Source organism: Trachurus trachurus (genome assembly GCF_905171665.1).
Source record: "Trachurus trachurus genome assembly, chromosome: 22".
Taxonomy (NCBI): Eukaryota; Metazoa; Chordata; class Actinopteri; order Carangiformes; family Carangidae; genus Trachurus; species Trachurus trachurus.
In genome coordinates, this window is record NC_139907.1 from 9,953,805 (window position 1) to 9,967,189 (window position 13,385).

Sequence of the window (13,385 nt, forward strand, 5' to 3'; positions counted from 1 at the left end):
AAAGTGATTTTGCAATAACATTGAATAAAGGCTTACTTTTTAGTCCCAGGAGACCAAAAAAATGACTGACGTGTCAATTTACATGGGACTAACAGAAAACAACAGAAATGTGCACACATAAATATAACACTGAGACAATAAAATGGAACAAAAAACAACAAAAGGTTCACTCAATCACACACATTCATTGTTTTGATGGATTTTTTTTTGCTTTGTGATGAAGTGATCATTCAAAAGTTTGGTTCCATTTACTTTATAAGGAGCAGAAAACTAGTTTATTTTATGAATGTGGTACTTGGCAAATGTAATAATATTATATTATACCTGCATATTATATTATATTATATTATATTAGGCTATATTATAGACAGTATAGGAGTAGTAAAGTAGCCTACTATGTTTAATTTAGACCGGTAGACACACTCATTGTTTTTTCTCGCGTTTTTTTTTCTTTTCCCAAAAACTTTATTAACAAGTGAAACTTCCTGCTTCTCGCCGCCGGTGTCGTCTCGTCTGAACTTTTTCTCCGGTGTTGAGGGGGAGAGGAGAGGTCTTGACTGAAGACAGACACCGTGGTCCAGCTTCACTCCATGGACTAAACTTTAAAGACAGTAAAAAAAAAAAAGGGACAACTTCCGGACTCTATGCTTCGACCACAAACATCGATATCAATCGATCCGGTAAGTTATGTATTAGATAGAAGAGGTGACCAGCAGCCTGTCACCACCGCGTCTCCTCCTCCGCTACCACAGCAGCTAAGGCGGTTAGCACCTTTTACAGTCTATGGTTAGCACCTGAAGCCGCGCGGGTTTTAGCACGAGGAGGATAAAAGGATAAAAACCTGCCACAAATCTGAACCCGAAACTTGCACCTACTGTTTATTTATAATTTAATCCGCTTTAAACTGCATTCATTCAGTCAGTACTTCAGGCTGTCCGGCTTGTTTCAACTTCACCTCCTCCTCTGTGTTTATTTACTTCCTCACTCACAAGTCATGATATGGATACAGGACCTTTTCTTTATACTGGTTTGATCTTTTACTGGTTTCCTCTTTTTTTTTTTCCTGGTTTCTGTGTCGCAGCCGCCACACAGATCTGAACCATGGAGGACCCAGACAGACCTCAGAGGAAGATGTCAACAGCAGGAGACAGTCTGTACAAAGTCCTGGGCCTGGAGAAGGGAGCATCTCCAGAGGACATCAAGAGGGCCTACAGGTGTGTTTAGAGTTTATAATAAAAGTATATAAACTCCTGCACCTCATATACATTCACAGTGCCCACTTTATTAGGTTCACCTTGCTTGAACTGCCCTAATACTTTGTGACATACTGTAGAAGAGTCAATGGAAAACTGTATTATCAGTGAAGGGCAGCAGTAAGCAGCAGGGCATAAAGAAAAGATATAGAGATAATCGTGGACTTCAGTAGCTGTACCTGCTGAAGTCTGTAATAGCCTGCAGTTTTACAACACAACTTAACGACACCTTGTTGTCTGTTTTTGATCTGTGGTGGTTAGTTAAACCATAACAACTAACAGAGGTAAAAGTCCGGACGGATTCGATGAAAGCGCAATAAAATGTTTTCATATAAAAGTCTTGTCGATGTTTACACTTCGGCTTCTCGTCGATTATATTTGTGATTCTCTACACACTCCGCTGTCTGGTCGGTGATCACCTCACCGCTTTTTTCCTGAAATCAACTGTCGTCTCTTCGGTTTTTGCCACATTGACATTAAAAAAATGGCTCTTTACACCAGTCGGTAAACTCATCTAGAGCAGGACTTTTAGTCTGGTTCGTCATTATGGAGCGAGGACACAGTGGCAGAGACAAACTTAACCATGTGACGACCCACATGCTGGCCTCGTATATAAAACAAATAACAAGAGGTGAGGAAATGCACCTCTGAGGTTGAACCAGTGGAAGTGACTGGACATCTAAAAGGCGAAGGAAACAGTGTAGATGTGAGAGGAAGAACAGAGTTGGACTGGTTGGAGCTGACGGACGGGCTCTGGTAGTAACTCAGATAACCACTCTTTCCAGCTGCAGAGCAGATGTGCACCACATGCCGGGCTGGAGGCCGATACGCCACAACAGCTAAAGACCTGAAATGTGAGAATGCGCAGACTTGAATGCGTCTGGATTTCGTGCAGATGTCGGGATCAGAAAAACCATGAGTCAAACCAGCTCATCAGACCAGACTGGTGTCGTACTGTTGCACTTCACCCAGTCACCAGCTCAGTATCCAGTCTCACACGGACCAGGATCTCAAAGTTAATGTCTCAAGTCCAGTGGGATCCGAGCCAACATACAGTAACACATCTGAGCTGATCCCGTTCTAACCACACGCTGATGGCCGAGCCCCCGTCCACTTTAATAACGAGAGCAGAGAAAACCTCATATTGGTCTGACACCCGTTCAAGTGAACGTCCCTGGAAGGCAGCATAAGAAAACGCACTAAAGAGCTGCCTGACTGCTACAAATGATCTTTTACATATTTTCTTTGACAGAGTTTAAGAGGGATTTTTCTACAACATTGTGTAAGTCTGGACAGATCCAGATCAGATGCTCCAGAGCAGCTGTTTCCTGTTTGCAACAGTAACATGTGGTTTGTTGTGGTCATCTCATCTCACACAGTCTGACGTGAGATCAGCGAGCAACTGAACTGAGCCTCCACATGCGAGGGCAGATGAAAGGACAATTAATTGCATGATTTATTTTATTACCTTCCTTCCATTTATTTTAAAGTATTTCTCATGTTGTCAAGTTGTATGGGTTGAATCGTCCTTTTTATCTGTTTTGAATCTGAATAAGGACGAAAATTCAATATGAATCCGAAATGACCAAACGCGTATTTATTTATTCTTCGATCAATTAGTCTCTAATATTCTCTACCCGTAGCTTTAAGCTTCTGTGATTTCAGCTTAATTTAAAACTACTCTGTTGACATTTTAAATGCTTCTATCCAATTATTATTGCAGTTATCTTTGCTGTTCTTCAATAGCTTGACCTACTTTCTTTTTTCTCTCTCTGTTACGTCCTTTATCACAACATGTTATCATAAAAAATGGTTAAAGCAGAAGTAAGTGATATATTTGTGTTAATATAAGTCTTAAATAGTTATATCTTCCGACAGCAATCACTTACATAGAGTGTTTGGTCTGAAACACGGGTCTCTCAGTCCCTCTGCTCTGCTCTGAGTCGAGGAGAAAACATTTATCGTATCCTACAGTTTTTATCCAATGAGGAGAGAGAACGGCATGCAGGGCTGTGTGTGCAGCCAAGGGACGCCGTGAATGTGGCGACGTAGGGACGAGAACTGTTATGGTGCGTTCAAGGAAACTCGTAACTCTGACCTGTGAAGTTGTATCAGTTTGATCTGGTACGAGTTCACGGGTCGGAAGTTATGAGTGGCCGTTATAGTGACTTTCACAGGTAAAACAGGTCAGAAAAACACGAGTGGGTTGCCTGGAACGCTACAAAGTCGTAAGTTGTGACTTGAAGCTGTAATTTACGATTTCAAAAGCCTGCCTGGAACGCAGCATTAGCGAAAATGACCGGGTCGCTTACTTCTGCTTTAATATGAAGCACTGTTAAACCCTTGTTGCTTTTTACAAACTTAATTTGAAACATAAATGTCTTCCAGTGTTTCGCCATATTCAGGTTTAGTGACTGTAACCCCGTGACAAATTTTCTCACATACATTGATTTTAAAAGTGTTTATATTAAAAACGGTTCTGAATTACGAGGGTAAAGTTCTTGTAAATTGAAAAAGTCAAAATAGAAAATAAAAGTGTAAATTGATGGATAGTATTTTGAGCTCCTGTTGAAAGCAATAATCAACTTAGGTGTCAATAATAACGTCAGATTTCATTTTTCTCCTTGAAGGAAACTGGCGCTGAGGCATCATCCAGACAAGAACCCAGACAACCCAGAAGCCGCCGAGAAGTTCAAGGTGATCAACAACGCCAACTCCATCCTCAGTGACGAGAACAAGCGGAAGATCTACGACGAGTACGGGTCCATGGGTCTCTACGTGGCCGAGCAGTTCGGCGACGAGAGCGTCAAATACCACTTCCTCATGACCAGGTGTTGGTTCAAGGTGAGAGGCAGCGAGCTGGAAAGTGGTGAACGGATGTTGATGAAGTTTTGCATCGGCATTGTGCATGTTATATTTGAATTTTTTTTGTATTCATAGTATTTGTTTTCCTCTGCGTTTAGGGCCTCGTGGCGTGCTGTTCTATTCTCACCTGCTGCTGCTGTTTCTGCTGCTGCTGCTTCTGCTGCGGGAAATGCAGAGGGCCGGAGGACGAGCCGGACTTCGCCTACATGGACCCTGAGGATCTGGAGGCAGAGATCAGAGAGCAGGAAGCAGGTGAGCGGCGTTTGGTTTTTTACTTGAACTCAGCAGTGCAATGGATGAGGGCGGGGAAAATGGAGAAAATAGAGACAGAGGAGTCGCGTTATATTGTTTAGTGGATGTCAGATTAATGACTAGATAGATAGATAGATAGATAGATAGATAGATAGATAGATAGATAGATAGATAGATAGATAGATAGATAGATAGATAGATAGATACATAGATAGATAGATAGATAGATATACGTTATTGATTCCAAGCCGGGAAATTACAGTGCAGCAGCAGCATTACACAGAGGGACAATAACAACACATAGAATAAAAAGAACAACCTATACATAATAAGATGGCAATATAAAAAAGTGATAAAAATGTATAAATAGGCAGTGTTGATTGTAGTTTAGTGCAAAATAAAATGCAAGGTGCAGTGAACATAGTGCTTAAAAACATAAGAAATGCGTAGTGAGTATTTCTTCTTCATTGTTGTACAGTGAAATGTGGAATTGGCTAAATAAAAATCCCACGATACATAATACAGCCCCATAGGATTCAAGACCGAAACAACATCACATTGATCATGCAATGAAAAACATTCAGTAACATTCAGCACATTTATTTTCCAGTTTTATCTTCATTTGTGCCGTTTGTAGTTTGATCCATTGAGGCTGATCGTTTAGCTCAACATAAAAACTGGAAACTGGGAGACACGTAGCGTAGCCGCATCCAGAGTTACCCGGCTTCTGCTCCCATGGAAGAAAGAGAAGGAAAAAAAATGCAAATTGTCTTGTTTTGATCCTCTTTGTTTATTATACGAATCAAACAAGATGTAACCTGTTAAGAAATGAGCTTTAGTGCTGGAGGGTGAAAGGATTTTAACTCAGTTTCAGCAGAGCGAGGCTGCAGCTTCGTGTATTGATCTTTAAATCTAACTCTTGTGCAGAATGTGACTCAGTGAGTTTCCCAACATGTCTGATAGTTTTTCAAAACTTTGTTCAGAAAAAAAACTTCACCTGTGGAGTTTTCTTTGTGTTTCTAGTCACAGTCGTCCTTCAGGTTGTTGTGTTAGAAAACAGCAGGTTGAGGTTTTTGCTCAGTGTCGAATTCTGTTTCACAGCAGGAGATCATGTCATAATAATTCAGCCGAGCCCTAGCGCTGCCACTGACAGACCAGGTAAGGTTATCTTGTCTCTTCAGGTAACGTTTGCCTGTCCCCAGCTGCTCTGTGCTGCTGCTCGACTCCTCCAGCAGAGTTCATTAATTGAAACTCCCTAACATCGCTAGTGTTGAATCACGCATTAACCCTTCACATGCCGAGGATTTCTCTCTAAAACACCGTCCTACAGGTGGTGCAGGAGGTTTATAAGAGAGTCAAATGAAGTGGTTTCTTTTTATGATCCACGTCCTTGGCTGAGTTTGCTTGCTATCACTAATTCATGTTGCTAATACCATCAGAGGGGAAAACACTGCGCTTAAACCTAAACGCTAAAGGTCCAGAGCAGTGGTTCTCGATCTGGGAGACTTGTGATCTAATGAGGAAAAGGCTCATTTGTATATAAAAGTCAAAAAAGGTTTGAGAACCACTGATCTTCTGCAGCTTTCTGCTTTTTGTTGAAATGACTCAGAAAATCCCAAACCCGTTACTAACCCTGCCATCTGTCTTTTGTTGTTGTCGTTTTCTTTTAACATTTGCTCCATTCTCCACGTTGCTGCTGCTGTATAATTCATGTTTTATATAATCTGTATGAACTCATCCTTTACAGCTGCTGTTTACAGACTCATATGAAGGGTTTATTCACTGCAATACTCCATTAAAAGTATGATAATAAAGAAACAATAAAAACATGCTCTCCCTTCAGCAACAACTTTTAGCTCATAATATATTTTTAATGACAATAACTTACTACTTTTGGTTGCTTTTATTTCTCCTTATTCATGACTTCATGATTTTATTGCTTTTATTGATTCTTATTGTCTACACTTTATCTCTGTGTCTGACTGATATCTGCACTTTGAGCTGCAATGTCATAAAAGGTGCTCAATAGATAAGGTTAATAAGGCATTTAAGGCCGTTTTATATCAAATCAAAAATCATTGAAGCTGTTAAAAAAAAAAAAAAAAAATCAAGCAGTATTTCTCACGGACTATTACAGTTTTTGAAACAATTGAAAACCCTCAAATACTAGTTTACAGAATAGAATAGGCAGCAGATTTACAAAGCGAAGACTGTTTTAATATTTAACATTTATGCTTAGAAACAAATATTGAAATTGAAATGAAACAAGATAAACAGGTAGATCGTCAGAGAAGTCGTCATTAAACTATAATTTCAACCATTTAGTTTTTCTGTCAACTTAATGAATTGTTTTTCTGCTTTTCCTGAAAAGTGAGTCACTGTTTTTTTTTCTTCCTACCTGCAGGTGAAAACACGCCGATCGTGATTCAGCCTCACGCGACTAACGACACCTCGGGACCCGGAGCCGCCCAGCTCGACCCCTGACCTCTACAGAGAGAACACATGAATGAGTGTGTGTGTGTGTGTGTGTGTTTGACTGGGTGTGTGTGTGACTGTGTGTGTTTGTGTGTGCATGGTGTCAGTCCTGAGAGCTTCACATTCCCCACTGCCAGAAAACCAGGTCGTGGCTGATGACGGATATAAACACACCGCCCGTGTGCGTGTGTGTGTGTGTGTGTGTTTGAATGTGGCTGACCTCCAGAAAACACACTCATCACAGAGGCAGATTTGTTTACACGAGTTTGATTGTGCCATAGTAGTTTTTTTTTTCCTCTTTAAACACCAGCGGGTTTTGTCTTTGATCCAGTGTCATATTTATTTCTTTATTTTTGAACATTGGGCAGTATCTGTGCTGGAGTGACAAATGACAAAGCCATGCTGATCAAACCTCTGAATTAACAGTTTTTTTTGTTTTGTTATGTTTTTTTTCATGTGCACTTTAAAAAACAACAACATACGTTTGTATTTAAATCCTAAAGCTGCCACGATTGAGGCTCACGGGTCAGAAACGTTTGAATGTTTTTTTTAACAGGCCAAATACTGGACGACCACTTTAGAGAGTTAGAGAGTTGTTTTCAGTCGCACTGCACATAAACACATTGTAGAAACAGGATAAAGCCTGAAGCGCCGGAACGCAGCCCAGAGAGATTTAATAATGTAATACTGAGTAATAATTTTACATTGTGTGAGGCATCAGGTTTATCAATACCAGTATTATCTTAAAGGAGCAGTTTCACATTTTGGAAAAGACCTTTTCCAGAATGTGGAACTGTTCCTTTAAGAGTGAGCATTGGTTCTGCTGGTTAATTTGATGCATTTAATGACCTCAAGGAAGAAAAAAAAAGACAAGGGGCTGAATAATTAAACAGGTTCTGATGAGGGCGGCGCAAATTATAACTTTTTCTATATTAAAGCAGCACTGTTCGATTTCTTTCTTTCTTCTTCTTCTGTTCGACCTGATGAAGTGATCCAGATGTTTTTCTCTGTCGTGTGTGAGACGACTTATCGCAAGTTCGTAACATAATGTTAAATACAGGAATCATGTTTTTATGTAAATTCAGAAATATATTTTTGATCTGAAATATTATATTATATTTTATATTTCTGCTGGGTCCGCTTCATTGGGTTTCATTAACACAAATCTGAATCTTGTGGTATTTGTACGTAATTTTTTGATATTTTATCTGTTGTTCTTTGGCATCAAGAATCGGATAATATATTTAATAATTAATTGCCAAAATGTCTAATAATATTTACATGGGATTAAGTTTTTTTTTTTTTTTTAACTTTTATTCATCCTGTGATCAGAGGTCAGAAAGAAAACATGTATTTTTGTTAAATCATCTCAACATTCCCGGGTATTTTACTGTGCTTTTTAACTTGTTACTTGTTTATTTCAGTACAATTAAATGTTTGTCTGATCAAATAAACTTAGGTGAAACTGCAAAATGTCATGAAGTCATCAGTTTTTCCTGAGTGACCGGTTCCTCGGAGCTCGGGAACCTGCTCCATTGGCTCTTGTTGTGCTCCACCCCTCGCAGAGAGATAACACACGTGTGGAGCAGGTGGTGAGGTGTACAGCTTCACTCTGCATTAGTTAAACTTAAAATCAAAGAGTTATTGAAGCAGAGTCACCTGTGGATATGGAGTTATTCTCGGATTCAGAGAAACAACATTTAATTGAGGCTGAGCTGGTGCCTTGTGCATGGTATGTTTTTATTCTTTATATCCTCATAGGTCTTCTTATTCAATCACAAAATACATGTTCTTATTGATAATTTGTCAGGGAAGAAAACGGTTGTCTCTTCTCTCAGCTCGAGTTCTCCAGAGGAAAAATACTCCGACTCAGAGCTGAGTGAAGATGTCTCCAGTGTGGACGCTCTGTGGCAGCCTGAAGGCCTCTGTCAGGAGAACGACACCACGTCGGCGGCTGAATGTGACGCCAGACGTTTGGCCAGGAAGAAACTCTACATGGCCTGCACCGTCAGCTTTGTGTTCATGACCGGGGAGGTGATCGGTAACTCTGCCTCCGCCTCACATACACCTGATTTTGAGAATTAATTTCTATCTGTAAAAAAAAAAGAATCCAGTTGCAGTTTAAAATGTGTTTTTATTAGCAATATTTATCCAAATACTGTACATAACTTCTTTTTTTACTGTAGTTGCTGTAGTGTTTTTACTTTGCAGCTGAAGAGAAACAGATTTTTCAGATAAAACAGAGATGAAACTTAAATGACCATCTCTTTATGAGGTGAGATTTATTTATTTTATTTTAATGTTTATTTAACAGGGATACAATACATACAACATTTCCATAGAAAATGGAAAATGTGATGCATATAAGACGTCTAGCTTCAGCTAATTTGCAGTCTCTGTCCCTGGTCAGGCTTTAGAATAGGATAAAATATACTGAATACAATAAATGCAATAATACAAATACAGTGGATAATACAGTGAGTGAATAGGTAACATGAATAAATAAACACAGTTGCAAAGTTCAGATTAAACAATTACACGTGTTAAATTTAACATTAAACATTAATAAAGTGTTGTATTGACAATGACTTGAGAGAAGTTAATGTTCACATTTCTGCAGCTGCTTAAGCCAATGATGAAAGATGACTAAAAGAACCAATAAAATTAATCAAATTTGACCTGGTGCATCATAAAACTGCTGCTACACTGATATATTAGCCACCTGCTTCTAACTTACTCATAAGCTGAGTGAGCTGTTGTTTCCTCTCCTCTGCAGGTGGATACGCCGCTCACAGCCTGGCCATCATGACGGATGCAGCTCATCTCCTCACTGATTTCGGGAGCATCCTGATCAGCATCTTCTCTCTGTGGATCTCATCCAAACCTCAGACCCAAACCATGACCTTTGGATGGTACAGAGCAGGTGAGATCTCTGAGAGCGGTTTGTTTTCAGCGGTTGAGTCCTTTAAAAACAAAAACTCAGTGATTTTGGGTATGCATTTATTTGATCTGTCTTGCAGCTTGAGATGAACAGTCTAAATTCTGTACATCAAATATGGGTAGAGCTGAAGAGAGAGGAAATACATGTATATTTTTTATTATATCTTTTTCAGTTGTAAATTTTAAATGATTGAAAAAAAAATACAATTTAATGTTAGGTGTCTTGTAACAAAGTCCTTCCTATAGACCTGAGTATGGAGGTAAGAAGGAAGAATAGGCATGAAGACTGTGTACATTAGTCATTATTTCTCTCTCTTCTGTAAATGTGCTAGATAGTTTTCACTTACGTAACAAGACCATAACGTCTGTTATTACTGTAAACTAATGTGTAGGCTAAGTGGTACACACTACAGTAAATCTATAAGAAGCTCCTTGGCACTGCTTTCTAAACTTCATCCACTATCACTCAGATAGTTGACAACTATACAGTAGGGTTTATGAATGTGTGTGGTTTGACTCGGTCGTTGTGTTGTACAGAGATCTTGGGCGTGTTGTTGTCAGTCGTGTCCATCTGGGCCGTGACAGCGGTGCTGGTCTTATCAGCCGCACAGAGGATCAGTGATGGAGACTACGACATCGACAGTCACATCATGTTGATAACCTCCGGCTGCGCTGTGGGGGTCAACATCCTGTGAGTGGCTCAATGTTTGTTTGTCTGGATCATTTTTTGGTTTGGATGGAGGGGCTCTCAGCTCAGCAGTGATGTCACTCTACCTCGTTTTCATTCAGGATGGTGCTGATCCTCCATCAGTCCGGTTCCTCCCACGGCCACAGCCACGGGTTCTCCTCCGGCCGGCTGCACAGGGACGAGCAGCACCACAGCCACGGCCACAGTCACGGCAACGCCAGCGTGAGGGCGGCCTTCATCCACGTGGTGGGAGATCTGCTGCAGAGTGTCGGCGTCCTGCTGGCTGCCACCATCATCCACTTCTGGGTCAGTGTCGCCATAAACACTCAATGATAAAATATATCAACCTACAGTATTGGCTTTTTCTGGAGCTTTGACTTGCAGTCAGTCAGTGAAAAGTGGTTGAAAGCTCTGGAGAAAAGTTTATAAGTGGATCTTTAGTCTTTCAAGAGGGACATTTTAAAGTCTTTTCTTTAACATTAACTTCACTGGTTGATCCCCATGACACTGGGGAGCATGAACAGAAAGAGGAAGGAGAAGATGAGTTTAACTCTGATGATTTCAGTGAAAACGATGATGAATGATGCATAGTGGAGAACCATTTACTTGACTGTTTATCTGGCATGGGAAAGAGAAGAGTGGTCACATCAACAAGAGTTCTATTATGATGTTTGATCCAAATAAACCTTGGTTAAACACACAACAACATCTGTCTAGACACCTTATTTGGTATCCCCAATATTGACGTCTTGTAATTGGTAAAAGGGTTAGGTTTGCTTACTAGCATGCCACCAACATGTGATCACTTTATGAATAGTTTTATTATGATCTCTGACCCTCAAAACATGGGCCTAGACACCTTATTTGTTCAGTTATCTGCAATATTGGCTGAGATATAGTGAAATTAGGTTTTTTCGATAATGGCGGCACTAATTGCATAAAAATGATACATGGGACATTCTGACAACTTTTTAACATAGCTCATCATTTTCTACACATTTTTTCCAATCTAGAAACACTGTTTAGAAGTATATTTCCAGGGGATACATGATACCCCCCTCTTCCGACTAGACTAAATACAGAACATCTTGAAAAAGTGGCCGCCATTTTGAATTTTTGCATGGCCAACATCTTTTTCCCAAAAAGTGACCCTTAGAGAGTATCTGTACCAAATTTCATGCTTTTATACCAAAGTGAACGATTCTCTTGAAATATGCAATTAATCTGCTGCACTATTAGCAATTTATACATTTATAAATCTATTTGTTGTAAGAAACTGAACAAAAATGAAACTACATGTTTGTTTGTTTTTCTTTTCTAATTTCTGATTTAAAAAGCTTTAAAAACATAGTTATACAAAGACATGCATATACTTTAAAGGCTTTATGTCTCCTGAAACTGGTGCAATCATTTTATTTTGAAAATCTGGTGACAGCTACACAGTAAGAATGCAGTTGGAACAATATACTGTATACTGTAAAGCAGCAATTGCACTTTATCCTGTGATTTAAATCCTACGTCTGTTTTCCTCACAGCCTGAATACAAAGTAGCAGATCCAATTTGTACGTTCCTGTTCTCGGTTCTGGTTGTTGCGACAACATTTCCAGTCACCAGGGATGTTTTCAGGATACTGATGGAGGGTAACCAAACACACCTTTTAAAAAACAAAACAAAACATGTAATATCATAATATGACTTTTTAAGACTTCAGCGTGTGTTCCTCTGCAGTGAGTGTTTCCTGTGTTTTCTGCAGCCGCTCCTCAGGACGTCAACGTCAGCACCGTCAGAGAGCTGCTGCTGTCCGTCAGAGGAGTCGTGGCCGTTCACAGTTTGCACATGTGGAGCCTCAACATGACTCAGTCGTTACTCTCCGTCCACGTGGTCACAGGTAAAAGTGAAAATACTCCTTATCTGCGCTCCACACAGTCTGAGTGTGGAGGATGTGGTTGTGTACTGCACTAAATTCAGCAAGTCAGCTGCAGCTTTTCTAGCTGCACAAGCAGATGAAATAAAAACCTTCATAGATACAAGATTGCATATCATAAAGATACACCAATAAATATTATGTAAAAGTCTGTTTACATAGTACAATATAGTTATTTAAGTATTTAACTTTTCTGCTACTTAATAGTTCATTTCTCTGTGGCTTCCTCCCACAGACCAAACACATGCACACTAGATTAAATAGTGACTTTAAATTTCCTGTAGGTGTGAGCAGTTGTTGTTCGTCTCTATATGTTGTGCTTGTTGAAAAAGTCATAAAGTTATTGCAATAAGAGATTTCAGTAGGAACGGTTGTTTTTGCATTTCATATTCACTGAAAAATCTTTTAGCATCACCACAATGCTAAAAATGCAAAACAATATTGTGTCACATTTTATCTTCATTTTAATAACTTTACAGCTCCTGCAATTTGAATATTTACTGTACTTGGCCAAATTGTGATGAATTGTGCAGCCCTTTGTAGCACTGATGACAGACTGATGACTGTGTCTTTGTGTCCTCAGAGGAAGATGCTGACGCACACATCGTGCAGCTGAAGGCAACAAAGCTGCTTCGCTCTGAGTTCGATTTCTCCAGCATCACAATCCAAGTGGAGCGACACGGCACCGCGGCCGGGAGGAGGTGACTGTAGAGACTGACAGCAGCACAAACCCCCGAGGCAGGAGGCTCCACAAGCACCGGTTGTTGCTGTTTAACAACCTGTAACACTGCTTTATCGATCAGCTGATGGTGCAGCTGTTCATTTTTTACATTGCGACACTGTTCAGGTGGATTCTTTATAATGTTTTGAGCAGATGAATGCAACGACCAGTAAGATGTAAGGGGCCTTTCTGAACAACTCACAGCAGTGGTGGACGGCTCCTCTCTCTTCTCTGCAGGACGGAGAGAAACAGAAGATCCTTCATAC

At 39.9% G+C, this 13,385-nt stretch overlaps 2 protein-coding genes across 2 annotated transcripts; both read left to right on the top strand.

The window, feature by feature from the left end:
- Positions 1-503: 503 nt before the first annotated feature.
- dnajc5gb (DnaJ (Hsp40) homolog, subfamily C, member 5 gamma b) lies at positions 504-8,182 on the top strand. Its single transcript, XM_083997734.1, has 6 exons — positions 504-680; positions 1,082-1,214; positions 3,884-4,097; positions 4,217-4,370; positions 5,472-5,528; positions 6,775-8,182. The coding sequence occupies exons 2-6, from the start codon at positions 1,102-1,104 to the stop codon at positions 6,852-6,854; spliced, it is 618 nt and encodes a 205-aa protein (XP_083853860.1). The 5' UTR covers positions 504-680; positions 1,082-1,101; the 3' UTR covers positions 6,855-8,182.
- Positions 8,183-8,512: 330 nt separating this feature from the next.
- Positions 8,513-13,365, top strand: LOC311005950 (proton-coupled zinc antiporter SLC30A2-like; the record flags this gene model as incomplete). Its single annotated transcript, XM_083998552.1, has 8 exons — positions 8,513-8,577; positions 8,684-8,886; positions 9,622-9,768; positions 10,323-10,476; positions 10,575-10,779; positions 12,009-12,114; positions 12,228-12,362; positions 12,982-13,365. The coding sequence occupies 8 exons, from the start codon at positions 8,513-8,515 to the stop codon at positions 13,101-13,103; spliced, it is 1,137 nt and encodes a 378-aa protein (XP_083854678.1). The 3' UTR covers positions 13,104-13,365.
- Between the last annotated feature and the right edge of the window lie 20 nt (positions 13,366-13,385).